We start from the raw sequence: 13,683 nt of genomic DNA on the forward strand, positions 1-13,683 counted from the left end.
AACATTGTTTTCAAAATTTACACTAATAAACTCACAATTTCAGAAAATATATTCAGATTTAGTCCCACAATATTGTTTTGGAAAACATAAATTTAGAAATGGATCAGATACTAAACATACCCTGGGTTCGTTGATGATGCTTTTGTCTGTTTTTGACCCGAAATAGGAGCCGAGAAAGTGAGGAATGGACTGATAAACGCTTTATCTAAATAAAACTCAATTCACGACCAAAGAAAACGAGGTTAGATTGGGTACAAAAATCCCAAGTGAACAGAGAAGTTAAAAAATGAGCCAAACTCATAGCTGAATTGATGGTCCAAAACTTACAAGAACAATATCACCATGCATTTTGCAACATCTACACCTGACCGAATGTGGCAGGATTATCAAACTGAGTGACAAGGACTCGGATGGAAACTAGTCATGTTTGGCTTAGCTTAAGATAATTGTGCAGATAAAAATATAACAATAGAACACAGTTCCCAATTATTCAATGACATTGCTGAGATCTCAATATCCTACTTTCTCTGCAAAACTTTTTACCAGCAAAAGCATATAGGGATATCCTGTCACCTATCATCTCTATAATGGTTTGTAAACTAGGGAAAAGTGAGAGAATCACATACTGAAGTAGGAACATCCAACTCAATTTGTAACCAAAAAACATACAACATAACCAAATCTGCTTCCCACAAATTCCACGTCTGGTAGCGAAACTGAAGGTACCGGCCATGTTATAGCGGTGTAGCAAATCCTGTGTGACACAAAATATGAAGAAAAATAAAGAGTAGAACTTGAAGCCACTTACACCTACAGGAACACAATCATAACATTTCTATTTCTTAAACACATTCAGTCAAATAGGTTTAATAACTGTTCATTAATTTACATTTTTGGCTTCTCATCGAGTATGTTTTCAGAGATGACTCATTTTTTAAGGAAAAAAATGAAATTGTTTTTTCCCTCCAGAAATTACATGTTGAGAAGTAAAAGAACATTATTTGGGGATGGAGAAAGCAGAGGCATGAAAGTAGGAATGAAAAGCTGAAAGATCTTTCAAGAAATTATTTGGAAATGTCGCTGTGGGGTAATCCTTGAATGTTGGGTGCTCTTTCTTTCAATATTTCGAGTGCACTTATGCATTTGGTTATCATCCTAAGAATAATTTCAGCACCTAGCCACTAAACCGTCCAAAACCTCGCCCAAAAAGCTTAGAACCTAGGTGCTTCAAACGTGAAGTTCCACCACAATCGAGTATTATGGTCAGATTACTTTCTACTTCGATTAAATAAATTTGGATTTCTATTTATATTTGTAGGTATTTCATGGCTTTATCTACTGGCCATGCATTCATTCATTTTGGACCAGAAAACTAAACAGCGAGAGACATAACCCCATCGGAGTTTAAGAACATCACTGAAGGATTTTAGAATCAAAAAATCTAGGAACCTTTTAGAGAGATTATTTGACTCTCACAATTTCGTAAGTTTCTATTCCCACAATTTGGTATCTAGATAAAGATTCACATCAGTGTTAACAGTCTTCAAGTAGGCTTAAAACCCCAATTCTGAAGAAAGACAATTCCTGAATTAATCATTATATTAAAACTCAACATCATATACTTGCAAAAGAGCCATTTGTATCATGTATTTATCTAATTCTTTTCATAATTATTCTATTTCTAGAATTATCTGAAATCAGGGTGATGTTGTTGGATTTCAATAATAGGGGAAATCTTTTATTTTTGGTGGGAGGAAATTGTCGACAACAGGTTGTTGGAAGAAAATAAAATGCGTAAAATAAGAAGAGAGAATGATGAAATTTTGACTGACCCTTTAATTCAGGTTGTGAACAGATTTCCTATTTAAATATAACCTATCCTAAAAATGGCTGGAGAGTGGCATCTGTGTCACTTCCTACAACATTGCCGTCTAAAATTTCGTTAATCCATTCTACGTGTTTGTCAAATGGTCAAACAGATCATTAACGTAAATCGTGTGAATCTAAACAAGGGAAAACTCAGGTTTTATCTATTTATCTAACAATCTCCTCCTAAAACCTGTGGTATACCTTATTTCGTTTGCACTCCGTTTTGAGCCCTATGGCTCGGTGTCCCTGGCGGCATGTCCTCCAAACTCCACGTCTTGTTCGGCCGCCTCTTCTTCGAGTTGGCGCGCCGCCAGTCCAGGTGGTTCACCTCTTCCTAATAGGTCTTCCATCTTTCGGTACCTGGCCGAGAGGTTGACTGGTTGCTCTATCTCCAGCTTTAGGATGTAAAGGCGGTTTGCCGTGCACCGAACTTGCGTGAGCAACCGTCGTCGATCATCGCGGATCCTAAGTAGCCCGCGCTTGATGGAAATGTGGCAGCCGGCCTTATCGAGTTGACCAAGGCTCACAATATTAGCCTTGAGTCTCGGGATGAAGTAGACGCCGGTCAGCTTGTGATGATTGCCTCCCTTGCCGACAACAGGATGGTGCCGTGCCCTTCGATCTCGATGACGGAGCCGTCGCCGAATTTCACCGTCCCGCGAATCCCCGAGTCAAGCTCGGAGAACGCAGACTTGGCCCCAGTCATATGGTTTGTTGCCCCCGTGTCGAGGACCCATCGCCGGTGCTCTTGCTGCTCACTTCTTTCACTGATTTGAGCGAACATTCGCTCCTCCTTCAGTTGAATTGTCTCCCCAGCCGGTGCCTTTGTTATGCACAATTGGAGCTCTTCCTCGGGTTCGACGCTCACCGGAGCAGTTATGCCGTCGTCGATTACCTCTGTGGATTTGGGGAGCTCTTCCTCGGGTTCGACGCTCACCGGAGCAGTTATGCCGTCGTCGATTACCTCTGTGGATTTGGGGAGCTCTTCCTCGGGTTCGACGCTCACCGGAGCAGTTATGCCGTCGTCGATTACCTCTGTGGATCTGGGGAGCTCTTCCTCGGGTTCGACGTCAGGTAGGACTGATGCAGTCACCATGAAAAGGGCCGGCTTGTCCTCCTCGAATTGAGCCACATGGGCCTTCTCGGTTGTCTCCTTGTTCCTGAGCTTGCTCCAGCAATTCTTGCTCAGGTGACCTCTCTTCCCACAGTACGAGCACTCGATTGGCCCGTCATCAGTCGGCTCCTCCTTCTTTTGATCCGCCTCTTTCTCGCGCATGTGCCGGCGAGATTTCCACGGCTTCTTACCGCCTTTGCGGCTGGAGGGCCCATTGCTCTCGCCGGTGTCGTCACGGAGCTTTAGGCGTGCAAGCCATTCCTCCTCAGTGAGGAGTAGACAACCCTCCTTGTCGACAGCTGAAATGGTATTTTTCTTCCGCTGCTCGACGTTACGCAGTCTTCTGGTCACCTCTTCCACCGTTAGGTCGTTCACGTCAAGCAATGTCTCGATTGAAATCGCGACTTGCTCGAGGTGATCGGGGACGCGGATTCGCCGTCCTTAAAGCGGATCTCCGAGAGCTCCTTCCGCAGCTGCTCGATGTTGGATTCCCGCACTCGCTATACACCGACCCGACGGGATTTGATTTCCTCCCAGGCTAAAGCGGATCTCCGAGAGCTCCTTCCGCAGCTGCTCGATGTTGGATTCCCGCACTCGCTATACACCAACCCGACGGGATTTGATTCCCTCCCAGGCCGATTGCACGGTGCGCTTGGTGGAGAGAGATGCCAGCATCTCTGGGGGCACAGATCGTAATATGGCGGCGAACGCCAGCCGATCCTCCCGGTACTCAATCGTTTCTCCTTCCTCTAGCTCGACAGCATGCCATAACCCTTGCGCCTGTAGGTTGACACGCATCAACAAGGTCCACTCGTTATAGTTGGACCTTGTCAATATCGAATACTGAACCACGGCGGTCGGCCACGGCCTCTTCGTGGTGGTGATGGAGATGCCGGCACTTGGCGACGTGGAGGAGTGAGCGAGCCTGCTCGAGATGGACCTCACGATGTGTTTATTTTTGCGCTTTGCATTTTCTTCTACTCGAAAACCTGAGACCTGTGTGTTGTTAGGTCGACGCTCTAGCCACTTGAGCTATTCAACTTGATTGTTGATAGGTTGGCTCCTCCGCAATGATATACACCGATGGCTTCAACCTGGCTCTGATACCACTTGTTGGATTGCAATAATCGGCCGGGAAATCCTTTATTTTCGGTGAGAGGAAATTGTCGACAACAGGTTGTTGGAAGAAAATAAAATGCTTAAAATAAGAAGAGAGAGAATTGATGAAATTTTGACTGCTCCTTCAAATTCGGGTTGTGAAAATATTGTGAACAGATTTACTATTTAAATATAACCTATTCTAAAAATGGCTGGAGAGTGGCCACGGAATCTGTGCTATTTCCTACCAAATTGCCTTCACTATTTCCTACCAAATTGCCTTCTAAAATTTCCGACGTGTTTGTCAAATGGTCAAACAGATCCATCCGCGTATCTTTCAAAAATAGAAACTTAGGGAAGTGCTTTATAAACATATGGATAAAAATAACGTATTTCATTTAGCCTCGTCATGCCTACTCTCACTAGTTATTTCGGTTTTCTACTAGCAGTTTTAACTCTAACCTCAGCTCTATTTATCGGTCTGAACAAGATACGACTTATTTGATTGAAATTAATTGAATGTACAATTAAAAAAAAGAAACGTTTCTGTGGTATTCCATATATTCTATATATTGTAGAGTTCTTTACCAAAATTTCCGACGTGTTTGTCAAATGGTCAAACAGATCATTAATGTAATTGTGTGAATCTAAATAAGGGAAAACTCAGGTTCTAAATAAGAGAAAACTCAGGTTTTATCTAACCGATGTAACCTAAGAGTGACTAGAGGAGAAATCTCCAAGAATCAATCAACAAGAAACTTTATTATGATCTAGATGTGAAATACATGAGGGGAACTCCTCTCTATAGGGAGTAATAATACACAAAAGGGATAGTAGAAAGAATTAACCTAATCCTCTCAAATTCTCCCTACCTCCACGGGATGCTTTTTGTTGTAAAGCATATTTACCATAAATTTTTGCTATATCAATGGTTGTGTTCATTATCACTTGAAAGAAAATACAACATGTAAAACCATACAATCTAGATATTGTAGAAAACTGGCCAACTCATGGGGTTATAAAATCACTATTTATCATGAGTATATTTTAAGGAATCAGTAGAAACTTGAAACTTTAACAACTCATGGAGTTAAATCAATGTTTGTGATTAGTATGTTTTCTGGAATTCGTGATAACTTAAAATGATGTACTGAGGCAGAAGACATTGAATTAAAAATTCTTGCACAGGCATCTAATTAGCATTTCAAATCTACAGTATATGTATTGAACCTCGTTAACAAACAAAAATTCAAACTCACGGAAAATTAGCAAAAACAATCCAAAAATTCAAACTCACGGAAAATTAGCAAAAACAATCTAAGTTCTTAAATTAACTCTAACCAAACAATTAATCTTCTAATAGCGTAATTTAATATAGAAACTCAGAAATTAAAGGTCAACACAATTGCAAGGCAATTCTTTAAATTTATCGCATGTTCTAATAGCGTAATTTAACATTGACGCAAGGAAGTAAGGTAGAAAGGTTACCTTCAGATAGACAACCCCAACTGTTGTTATGCAAAGAAAGCAGGGAAGTAAACAAGGCAGAAGCAGTAGCACTGTGCAATGGCATTAGTGACTGCACGCTTGACAACTCCACTGGAAGCCTAAAGGAGCAGCAGCATTTAGCATAAAAACTCTGGAGTCTTCATGATGATTATCTTCAGTAAGTATAGAAATGCATAGAATCGCAAAAATTCGATCGTGGATGGGTAAATTTAGACGAGCTAACCCAGTAAATGTACTTAAAGAACGGGCAATTACTTAGATTTTAGAAAAGAGAAACGATCACCTCTTTAGGGAAATAGAAACTGATAACATGGATTAAATCCAAGAAACTAGTTTTTTTAAAATAAAAAAAAATTAAAAAAAAAAAAGGAAATGGAAAAGGTTGTGGCCATTGAAATTGAGAAATACCAAATCTTGGAGCCGAAGAAAACGGCATTACATTACTGAATTATATATTTCCAACATAACTCCAAATTGAAAAGGAGCGAATACCATAAGTAAAGCAAAACAACCAAAAACATACCTGAAGTTGGTAAGCTTCGGAACAGAGAAGCGGGAAGATGCGGACGGCTTTGCAGAAGGAAGTGGCGCAGACATCGTAGGTTTGGACACAAGATGAGACGCAGAGGGGGGGGAGGAGGAGGAACGTTGAAGGAGGGTTCTTGCGGAAGAGGAGGAAATTCGTAGGGTTTTCCAGGTAGAGCAAGCCGCCATATTTGTTTGGCTGTCTGTGTGAAGCGAGAACTTGGAAGTAAGAACTGGAAGAGGAGCGATCTGATAGACCTCTGGGAAGAAAACTAAGCCTATGGAGTTTCCTTGGGCTGTTCCAAACTGGGGCGGCGTCTGCTTGCCCTCAAAATTGTTGACTAATTCGAAATTAGGCTATTCAATTTAAATCTACGCTCTTTTTGGGGAACTAAAGGTGCACTGAGCTATACGAATTTGAGAGTTGGGAGAGAGAGAGGTGGCAATTTCAAAATTACTTTTAATCCTTAGTAATTTATTTCAAAAATACTTTGGGCTTTTAAATTATTATTATTTTATTTTTTGTTTCAATCTGTAAGTTCAAAAGAAAGTTTGAGGGAAAGATATAATAGTTGGGTCCATCTCCAAAAATGAAATTATAATCATGTCTAAATTTAATTTGTAAATGGACAGGCCGCTATAAACAAAATTCCATAATTATAAATATGTACATATGTCGCAGTCCAACTCCTTTTTATTATAAGCCGTCCACTCAAATGTTGACGAGACTTCAACAAGTAGCACACGGAAAGAAAAATAAATAATAGTTGGTAAATATGTTACAAATGAAAAGAGGAGCAAGAAAAAATAGTTGGGTGGGCGCATGTGACAAGATGCCTACATGTTTAGATTCCCAAGCGCAAAATAGAAGCCAACGCCATCCTTGTCTTCTTTATCCTCACCATCCCCAAAACACATCCACAAACACATCTCTAAATCTTATCATTCACTTAACAAAGTAGTCCCAATTTTTATCACAAAAATGAAAATTGAGGCTCCAAAATTCCCTTTTGCATCACTTTCACATAGTTTTAGGTAAAAGAAAGAAAAAATATAGTGACTTATTATTAATGGTAAGCAAGTGCAGGCAACGCAAAAAAAGTGTTGGCGGTGGTGGAGAAGAGAGGGAAGAGCATATCCGGTATATGAAATTCTGTGAGTCAACAGTATAGATAATAAATGATTAGCTATAAAAAAATGAAAAAGAAAAAGAAAACGAAAAAGGAGAAGACAAGTTTTAAAAAGAGTCACAACGGGCAAAGTGTGTGTGAGCTGTCTGATGGCAGATCCCCCTCGCAACACAACAAAGATATGGACACAGGACCACCTCATCTCTTCTCTTCACAATTTGAGTTCGCTTCCATTTCTTCCACAAAATTAACTTAAATCACTTACAATTAATTACATTTACCCTTTTTCCAAATAACCAATTCCCCCAAATTAGTGCGGGTAAACGTACAACTGTTGAAGGTAAGCCAAAACGGAAAAAAAGACTTGACAGAAAATATTTTCTCTATTTTGCATTCAATTGGAAAGTGAGAGAGCTTCCACTTATAATTCACCCCCCGGTGCGGCGACCGATCAGTCCGCCACACTCCACGTCATGTCATTCTCGAAGATCCAGTGGCACACCTCCACCCGACCGGGGGCGGATCCGAGAGCTATGAAGGCCCCGTGAGCGGGACTCCAGGCCGAGGTGTCCAGGTGACAGATGGCAACTCCGTGGTTGATGGTGGCTTTAGAGGTTGGATCCAGCAACTCCGCCTCGTACACCCGAACTTTGGGCACGGAGTGGCAGTAGTAGAGGAGGTAAGGGAACAGGCTCTGGTGGCAAGACACCGACTCCGTCACCTTCCCTCCCTCAATCCCTTTCACTGCCCCAATCATTATGTTCCCCTTCGACCCCTTCGTGTTCTCCGTCGTCCGGACCACCACGTTCCGCCCCAGCACCGACGTCGCGAAGTCTATCATATCCTCCACCGAACCCACGCACCGCTTCGTCTCCCCGGCGCTGGGCGTCCTCTCACAGTCCCTAAGCGTCTCCGTCATCATAGTCTCCATCGACGAGTTATCCCCCGCGTGGAATATCTGCTTCATCACCTCCAGCTTCGAGCTCGAGAAGGGTAGCTTGGACAGAATAGATCGGGGCAAGAACGACCTCTTCGGCATTTTATCTCTGATGTCCGGCATCGCCATCACCGTCCCCTTCCTCAACATCGACTCCCGGAAGAACTTCCCGGGCTCTACCCACCTCTTAGCCAAACTTTCGCTCACCGACATTTTCGCGCCCCCAGAGCTCACATTGCTGTACTTGGCAAAGCTAATTCCCTGTTTTGCGTAATCCTTGAACGTCGTATTCACCCCATACGTCTTGAACCCCACGCTTTGCCCATTCCCATTCTGACCATAGCCACTAAATTTGTCCGTACCCTCGTTGAAGGATTTCCCATAATTTGCGAAATTAACCTTGGCAGAGTTGGAGTTTTTGGAGTAGGACTGGAATGAATCGTCCCCCACATTGGCCTGGTCCCTGTAACTAGAGAAGCTTTCAATCGCTCCATTCCCACCGTCGCCATAGCTCCTGAAGTTATTCTGTGGGTTGTTCTGCTCGTTGCCGTAATTGGTGAATGTGTCGTTCGCACCATTTCCGTTTGCCCCGTAGCTTGAAAACCCTGAGCCTATTACGTTTGCGTTGGTCCCGTAGCCAGTGAACTCGTTCGGACCCCCATTTCCCCGTTTCCCATAGTTGACAAACGACTGATCTCCGGCGTTTGCGTTCTCGCTGTAGCTCTTGAAGGATTGAGATCTTCCAGTGGCATCACTGGAGTAGGTGGTGAACCGGAGATTGGGGACATTGACGGATTGTTCGTAGGTTGTGAACCCGCCGTTGCCTCCGACGGCTTTGGAGGCATAAGTGTTAAAGCTCTGGTCGGGGACGTTGGTATCAGTGCCATAGGTGGAAAATTGATCGGTGTGGCCCAGGGCCTCGTGGCTGTAGCGCCTGAAGGAATCGACGACCACATTGTCACCATTGGAATAGTTTTTGAAGGAGTCGATTCCACCAGATCTTTGGGTGCCGTAAGTGGTGAAGTTCTTATTGGAATACACAGCAAAGTTGGAGGTGCTGTCGTGCTTGGCCAAAGAGGGGGATAAATCAGGAAAGCAAAGCAAGTTAGCGGCGGAGCAGAACTCGGGGAGTCGGGAGGAGAGAGCATTTTGAGCTGCAAGTTTGGCGAAGGCCGCCGACTGCACTGCCGTCAAGGGAGAGACCTTGGAGAAGAGAAAAGTGGGTTTTGGCAAATCATTCCGCACCTCCTTGTTCCAATAACGATTCAGAAAAGCTTTTGGGGTGAAGGGGTTGTCCTCGTCGGCGGCCGCGGGAACCTGTTTCCAGAACCATACATTACAATTTACAATTCACAATACACTCAGGGATGAGGAGAGGAAGAGGAGGAGGAGGAGCAGCAGCAGCAGCAGCAGAGGGATTAAAAGCTCAAAATAAAGAGAAATAAACAGAGAAATGGATATGGACTTACATTGAGCGGTGAAAGCAAGAAGATAAAGAGATAGAGGAGAACCAGAAGGGGCGCGGGTAATGTATGCATTTCTCTGAAGAGTTTTGTTTTTAGTATTCCACGGAGGAGGGGAGGAGAGGAGAGGGGGTGAGATTTGGGAATGTTGGCGTGCGGTTGCAATTGTAGGCAGAAATTTATAGTGGTTTCCAGACACCCAAATATTATATTTATGGCCTTTTCTTTACTTTTTTGGACTTCTGTTGCTGCTATCTCTACTGCTGCTTCCCAATTGCAACCAAACCCGTACACGTCTATATGTGTTGATTTCAAATCCCAAACTTTAGTTGGATCATCAATTTATTATTTAACACTTATACACTGATTTAATATGGGATTGTTTTCTTTATGTGACGCCTCCCCGCTTTCCGCCCCGCCTCTCTACTCTCAATCTCGCCATCGCAGCCCATTAAATTATTCAAATAGGGATGACGCCAATTAAAAGAATTTATCTTAATTATGTGCCATTGCCCCAAAAGAAAATAAGGACACATGACAGCCACACAATAGATTACCCTCAAAATTCATCACACTTGCAACAAAAAAAAGAAAAAGAAAAAGAAAAAGAAAAAAAAAAGGCCGATAGTAGAGGACAGATAGGGAAATGGCGGGGGTAGTTTCAGAAGCCGCGTTTTCTAAAGTACACGTGTCCTGTTTTGATTGGTACTACTCCAACTTTTCAATTTTTTAATATTAATTTATTTTCCGTTAGGGGAAAAATAAGTAGAAATGCAAGAATCCAACTATGCATTATTGGAATCATTAAAAATTTCTCTCCATTATCTTGGACACGACAGTGACAAAGCTCGTGACAGTCCCTCATCGTAAATTCCAAGCTACTCTTTGGACAATTTCGTCATTCTCCCCCTTTCTGTCGCCAAAAATTAAGGAGTATCTTAATTTCAGATCAAAATTTGTATAAATACTTTGTAAAAGTGTGTATCATTTATTATGCATTATTCTTATTTATATAAAATCGTAATTTCATTGGTTTACACGGTACAAATACAGAGGGTGGCATGCTCATAATTTTGTTTCTCCTTTCGCTTCATTTTAATTATGTATAAATATATTAAACCACTGGTTTTAAGAAAATAATAATAATAATGGAAGAACGCATGTCCAGTCATTGTCAATGCATGTACTATTTTTGCCATTACCAAATATTAGTTTATTTTCTATATTTAATTGGGATTTAATTTAGAATGAACTCTGGGTGTAAGCCTCCTTCTTTAAGTTAACGACAAAAACAAGGCAAGGAATGGGATAAAAAAAAATAATGCAAAAAATTAAAGAAATTTAGCATAGCAGATTATAAATTGAATACAGCTTTGAAACATCTTTCAAAGAGTAGATGCATATGAGGACCCAATTTGCATATAAATAATTATGAACAAACGTGTACAACTAAATTAGTCATCCAATTTTATTTGCCAAATCGAATACAGCCCATTTGTTCGAGTGAGAATGTAATAGTTGGGTGTAAAAAAAATATATATATTTGGCATCGGCTAAATAAGAGAACGTTGGTATTGATATATAAGTAAGCCAATCATCTGTGGATGTTTTTGGATAAAACTAAAGCAAAATAAGGTGCCAGCTCACTGTAAATAATTTTTTTTAAAAGAAAAAATGAACACATTCAATTGGTTACTCTACTTAGTATGATGTTGTTTAATGGGAAGAAAAAGTTTAGCGTCTGAAATGATGCAATTGCAAAGGCAACAACAAAAATGTGGTGATTTTAAAAGAAAACGCATTAAGTGATCATTCCATTCTCATCCAAACTCCAAACTTCACCTCCGAAACGACAACCCAACCACTTGACTTTAAAGGGATGTTTGGGAGACTTAACCCTGCGCCTACGCCTATTCCTATTACTCCTCTTCTGTTTCTTAAATGTTAGGTAAATCAGAAGGCTTATCAGAAAAATCAAAAATAAATAAAAGGGAAGTGGGAAAGATGGTGGGTGTTTGACTTGTTTCAGTGGCAATGCGGTTACCTGCCACTGTCCTTCAGCCACATGGGTGCTCCATAAATACTAAGTGTTCATTAAATGGTATTGCCATAAACACGAAATGATGGATGCAGTGTTTTGGTTGGTGACCCACTTCATGTTGAACCACAAGTTGGCTCAATTAATTTCTTAGAACGCTTTCCTTTCCTGGGGAAGGAACTATCCTGATTAATTTGATTTGATTCCCCCTTTTTCTAAAAACTGTACACATTTTGTGATGCTAGAATCTGATTAAGAAAAAGAAAACGAATGTCTCCTTAAGTAATTATCTGAATTTGCCTAATAATATAATGCATGTGATCTCACATGCGCTCCCATTTTGGATCCTAAACTAATTAACTTCAACCCAAAGTAAATGCAAAGGATCCTGTTTTTGCACATTCCACCAACTACAACTCTACAATAACAACGCCTCTGCTGGCATCATTATTATTATATTGTTTCAAAATTTCTTTCCCCAGTCTTACTTAGTGAGCTTCTCTCATTGTTTAAACTAAATCCTTTATTTTTCAATTTAAAAAGAAGAACTATAATTGGGTTTAATGATCATAAAGTTTCCGTCTTTGGATCCTGCCCATTTTTGCATTTGCTTTTTCAATGGATCAAAAGAAGTGCAATTATTATAAAGTTGGTTTGCCCCGCTGATAACAATGTTCTACCAAACTCCACAGACTAATATAATAGCCCATGTTTTGATACTGATAATAAAAATAAAAGACTTTTTGCCTTTGCCAAGTGCGAGTTATGACAAACAAAAGGATTCGGGATTGCTTTGTGTTTATCATGTTGTTAACTGGTAGAATGATCATATTGGACTAAAAGAACCTGGTGTTCAACACAAATGAAGTAATAAAGCAGACAACTGGGTAAGGTAGTGCGTCCTTTTTTTTTTTTTTTTTGCGAGTAGAACCCGCCGGATGCTTTCAAATCAAGTTTCATGCATTCAGAAGCATGTGCCACCATATGATTGCTGGAATAGCTTTACCTTTGTTGCCACAAAATAAAAAAAGAGCACTTACTTGAGTCTTTTGTTTTCATTTAGTATTCGATGTAGCTTTCACTGAAGTACTAACGCCTTTCGAAAATTAAAATGTGATTGGTAATTTTGCATCATTAACTAGACCAAAGGAGAAGAACCGTAAAAATATCTCGAATTGGCATGTAGATTCAATTCACATTAACCTGAAAATTTCAATGAACTATGAAGTAAAAACTCCACTAATGTCATGATATTGTTATGGTTGGAGAACACAATAGTGTTGGCACTAATCATGTAACCAATAGCAAAAAGGGAAGAGCACCCAAAAGTGGATGGGAAAGAGGCAACTTCATCGCACGGCCTCTGCTTTCATTTTGAATGGATGAAGGTTGGTATATATGTAATTCGGTTGACCGCTACAACCGTGAGATTCGTGGATGGGGGCCCAGAATAAGCCAGAAACGGGGTTGCAAGTGACCGCTCCGGACTCCTAATTAAGACCACCACAGACACTATCAATAGAATTTAAAACCATTTGGTTTGACCAAACAGATGAAGACGAGACTACGAGTGCCCTGGTTCCGGGTAGAAATGCGATCATAACCAAAAGATAAAGTAAAGCACTTCTTCTAGTTGAAGCCTTTGGCCATCCAATCATTTGAATGCGGTATCATGTTGGAGAACAGAGCTATTTCAAATAAGATACAAAGATATGCGAGTAGTGACATCAGATGTTAGGACTCCAAATAAACATTGTTTCAAATGATGACTGTAATGTTTAAATGATGACTGTGCATGACGTCAAAGATACGTAATGCAATTACATAAATACTTCATATGATCTCCATTTTCCCCTCACTGTTTCTCCTGGATAAACTCCCCAACAAATCTACGAGTTTCTCGATTAGACTATGATCCACAACCATTGTTCATTATTTCCTAAACTATTGGTCAATGAAATCCTCACTTTTTGGGAGTAATCAATCATTTAAGAATAAGA

At 40.9% G+C, this 13,683-nt stretch overlaps 2 protein-coding genes across 2 annotated transcripts; both read right to left on the reverse strand.

The window, feature by feature from the left end:
• Positions 1 to 279: 279 nt before the first annotated feature.
• LOC111462447 (protein NUCLEAR FUSION DEFECTIVE 6, chloroplastic/mitochondrial) lies at positions 280 to 6,500 on the reverse strand. Its single transcript, XM_023106015.1, has 3 exons — positions 6,114 to 6,500; positions 5,570 to 5,688; positions 280 to 754 (listed from the first exon to the last, which is right to left on the reverse strand). Exons 1-3 carry the CDS (start codon positions 6,302 to 6,304, stop codon positions 735 to 737), a joined length of 330 nt encoding a protein of 109 aa, XP_022961783.1. The 5' UTR covers positions 6,305 to 6,500; the 3' UTR covers positions 280 to 734.
• A 950-nt stretch (positions 6,501 to 7,450) lies between these two features.
• Positions 7,451 to 10,053, reverse strand: LOC111462438 (polygalacturonase 1 beta-like protein 3). Its single transcript, XM_023105999.1, has 2 exons — positions 9,652 to 10,053; positions 7,451 to 9,499 (listed from the first exon to the last, which is right to left on the reverse strand). Exons 1-2 carry the CDS (start codon positions 9,718 to 9,720, stop codon positions 7,697 to 7,699), a joined length of 1,872 nt encoding a protein of 623 aa, XP_022961767.1. The 5' UTR covers positions 9,721 to 10,053; the 3' UTR covers positions 7,451 to 7,696.
• Between the last annotated feature and the right edge of the window lie 3,630 nt (positions 10,054 to 13,683).

Source organism: Cucurbita moschata, unplaced genomic scaffold, assembly GCF_002738365.1.
Source record: "Cucurbita moschata cultivar Rifu unplaced genomic scaffold, Cmos_1.0 Cmo_Scf00027, whole genome shotgun sequence".
Classification (NCBI taxonomy): domain Eukaryota; kingdom Viridiplantae; phylum Streptophyta; class Magnoliopsida; order Cucurbitales; family Cucurbitaceae; genus Cucurbita; species Cucurbita moschata.

What these genes read in the sequence shown, in the direction of transcription:
- LOC111462447 (XM_023106015.1), bottom strand. Translation starts at nt 6,304, where the DNA reads ATGGCGGCTTGCTCTACCTGGAAAACCCTACGAATTTCCTCCTCTTCC. An exon ending in CCGAAGCTTACCAACTTCAG is followed by an intron (nt 5,689 to 6,113) that starts GTATGTTTTTGG and finishes CTGCTCCTTTAG; the next exon opens with GCTTCCAGTGGAGTTGTCAA. An exon ending in TTGGGGTTGTCTATCTGAAG is followed by an intron (nt 755 to 5,569) that starts GTAACCTTTCTA and finishes TGTGTCACACAG; the next exon opens with GATTTGCTACACCGCTATAA.
- LOC111462438 (XM_023105999.1), bottom strand. Translation starts at nt 9,720, where the DNA reads ATGCATACATTACCCGCGCCCCTTCTGGTTCTCCTCTATCTCTTTATC. An exon ending in TCTTGCTTTCACCGCTCAAT is followed by an intron (nt 9,500 to 9,651) that starts GTAAGTCCATAT and finishes TTCTGGAAACAG; the next exon opens with GTTCCCGCGGCCGCCGACGA.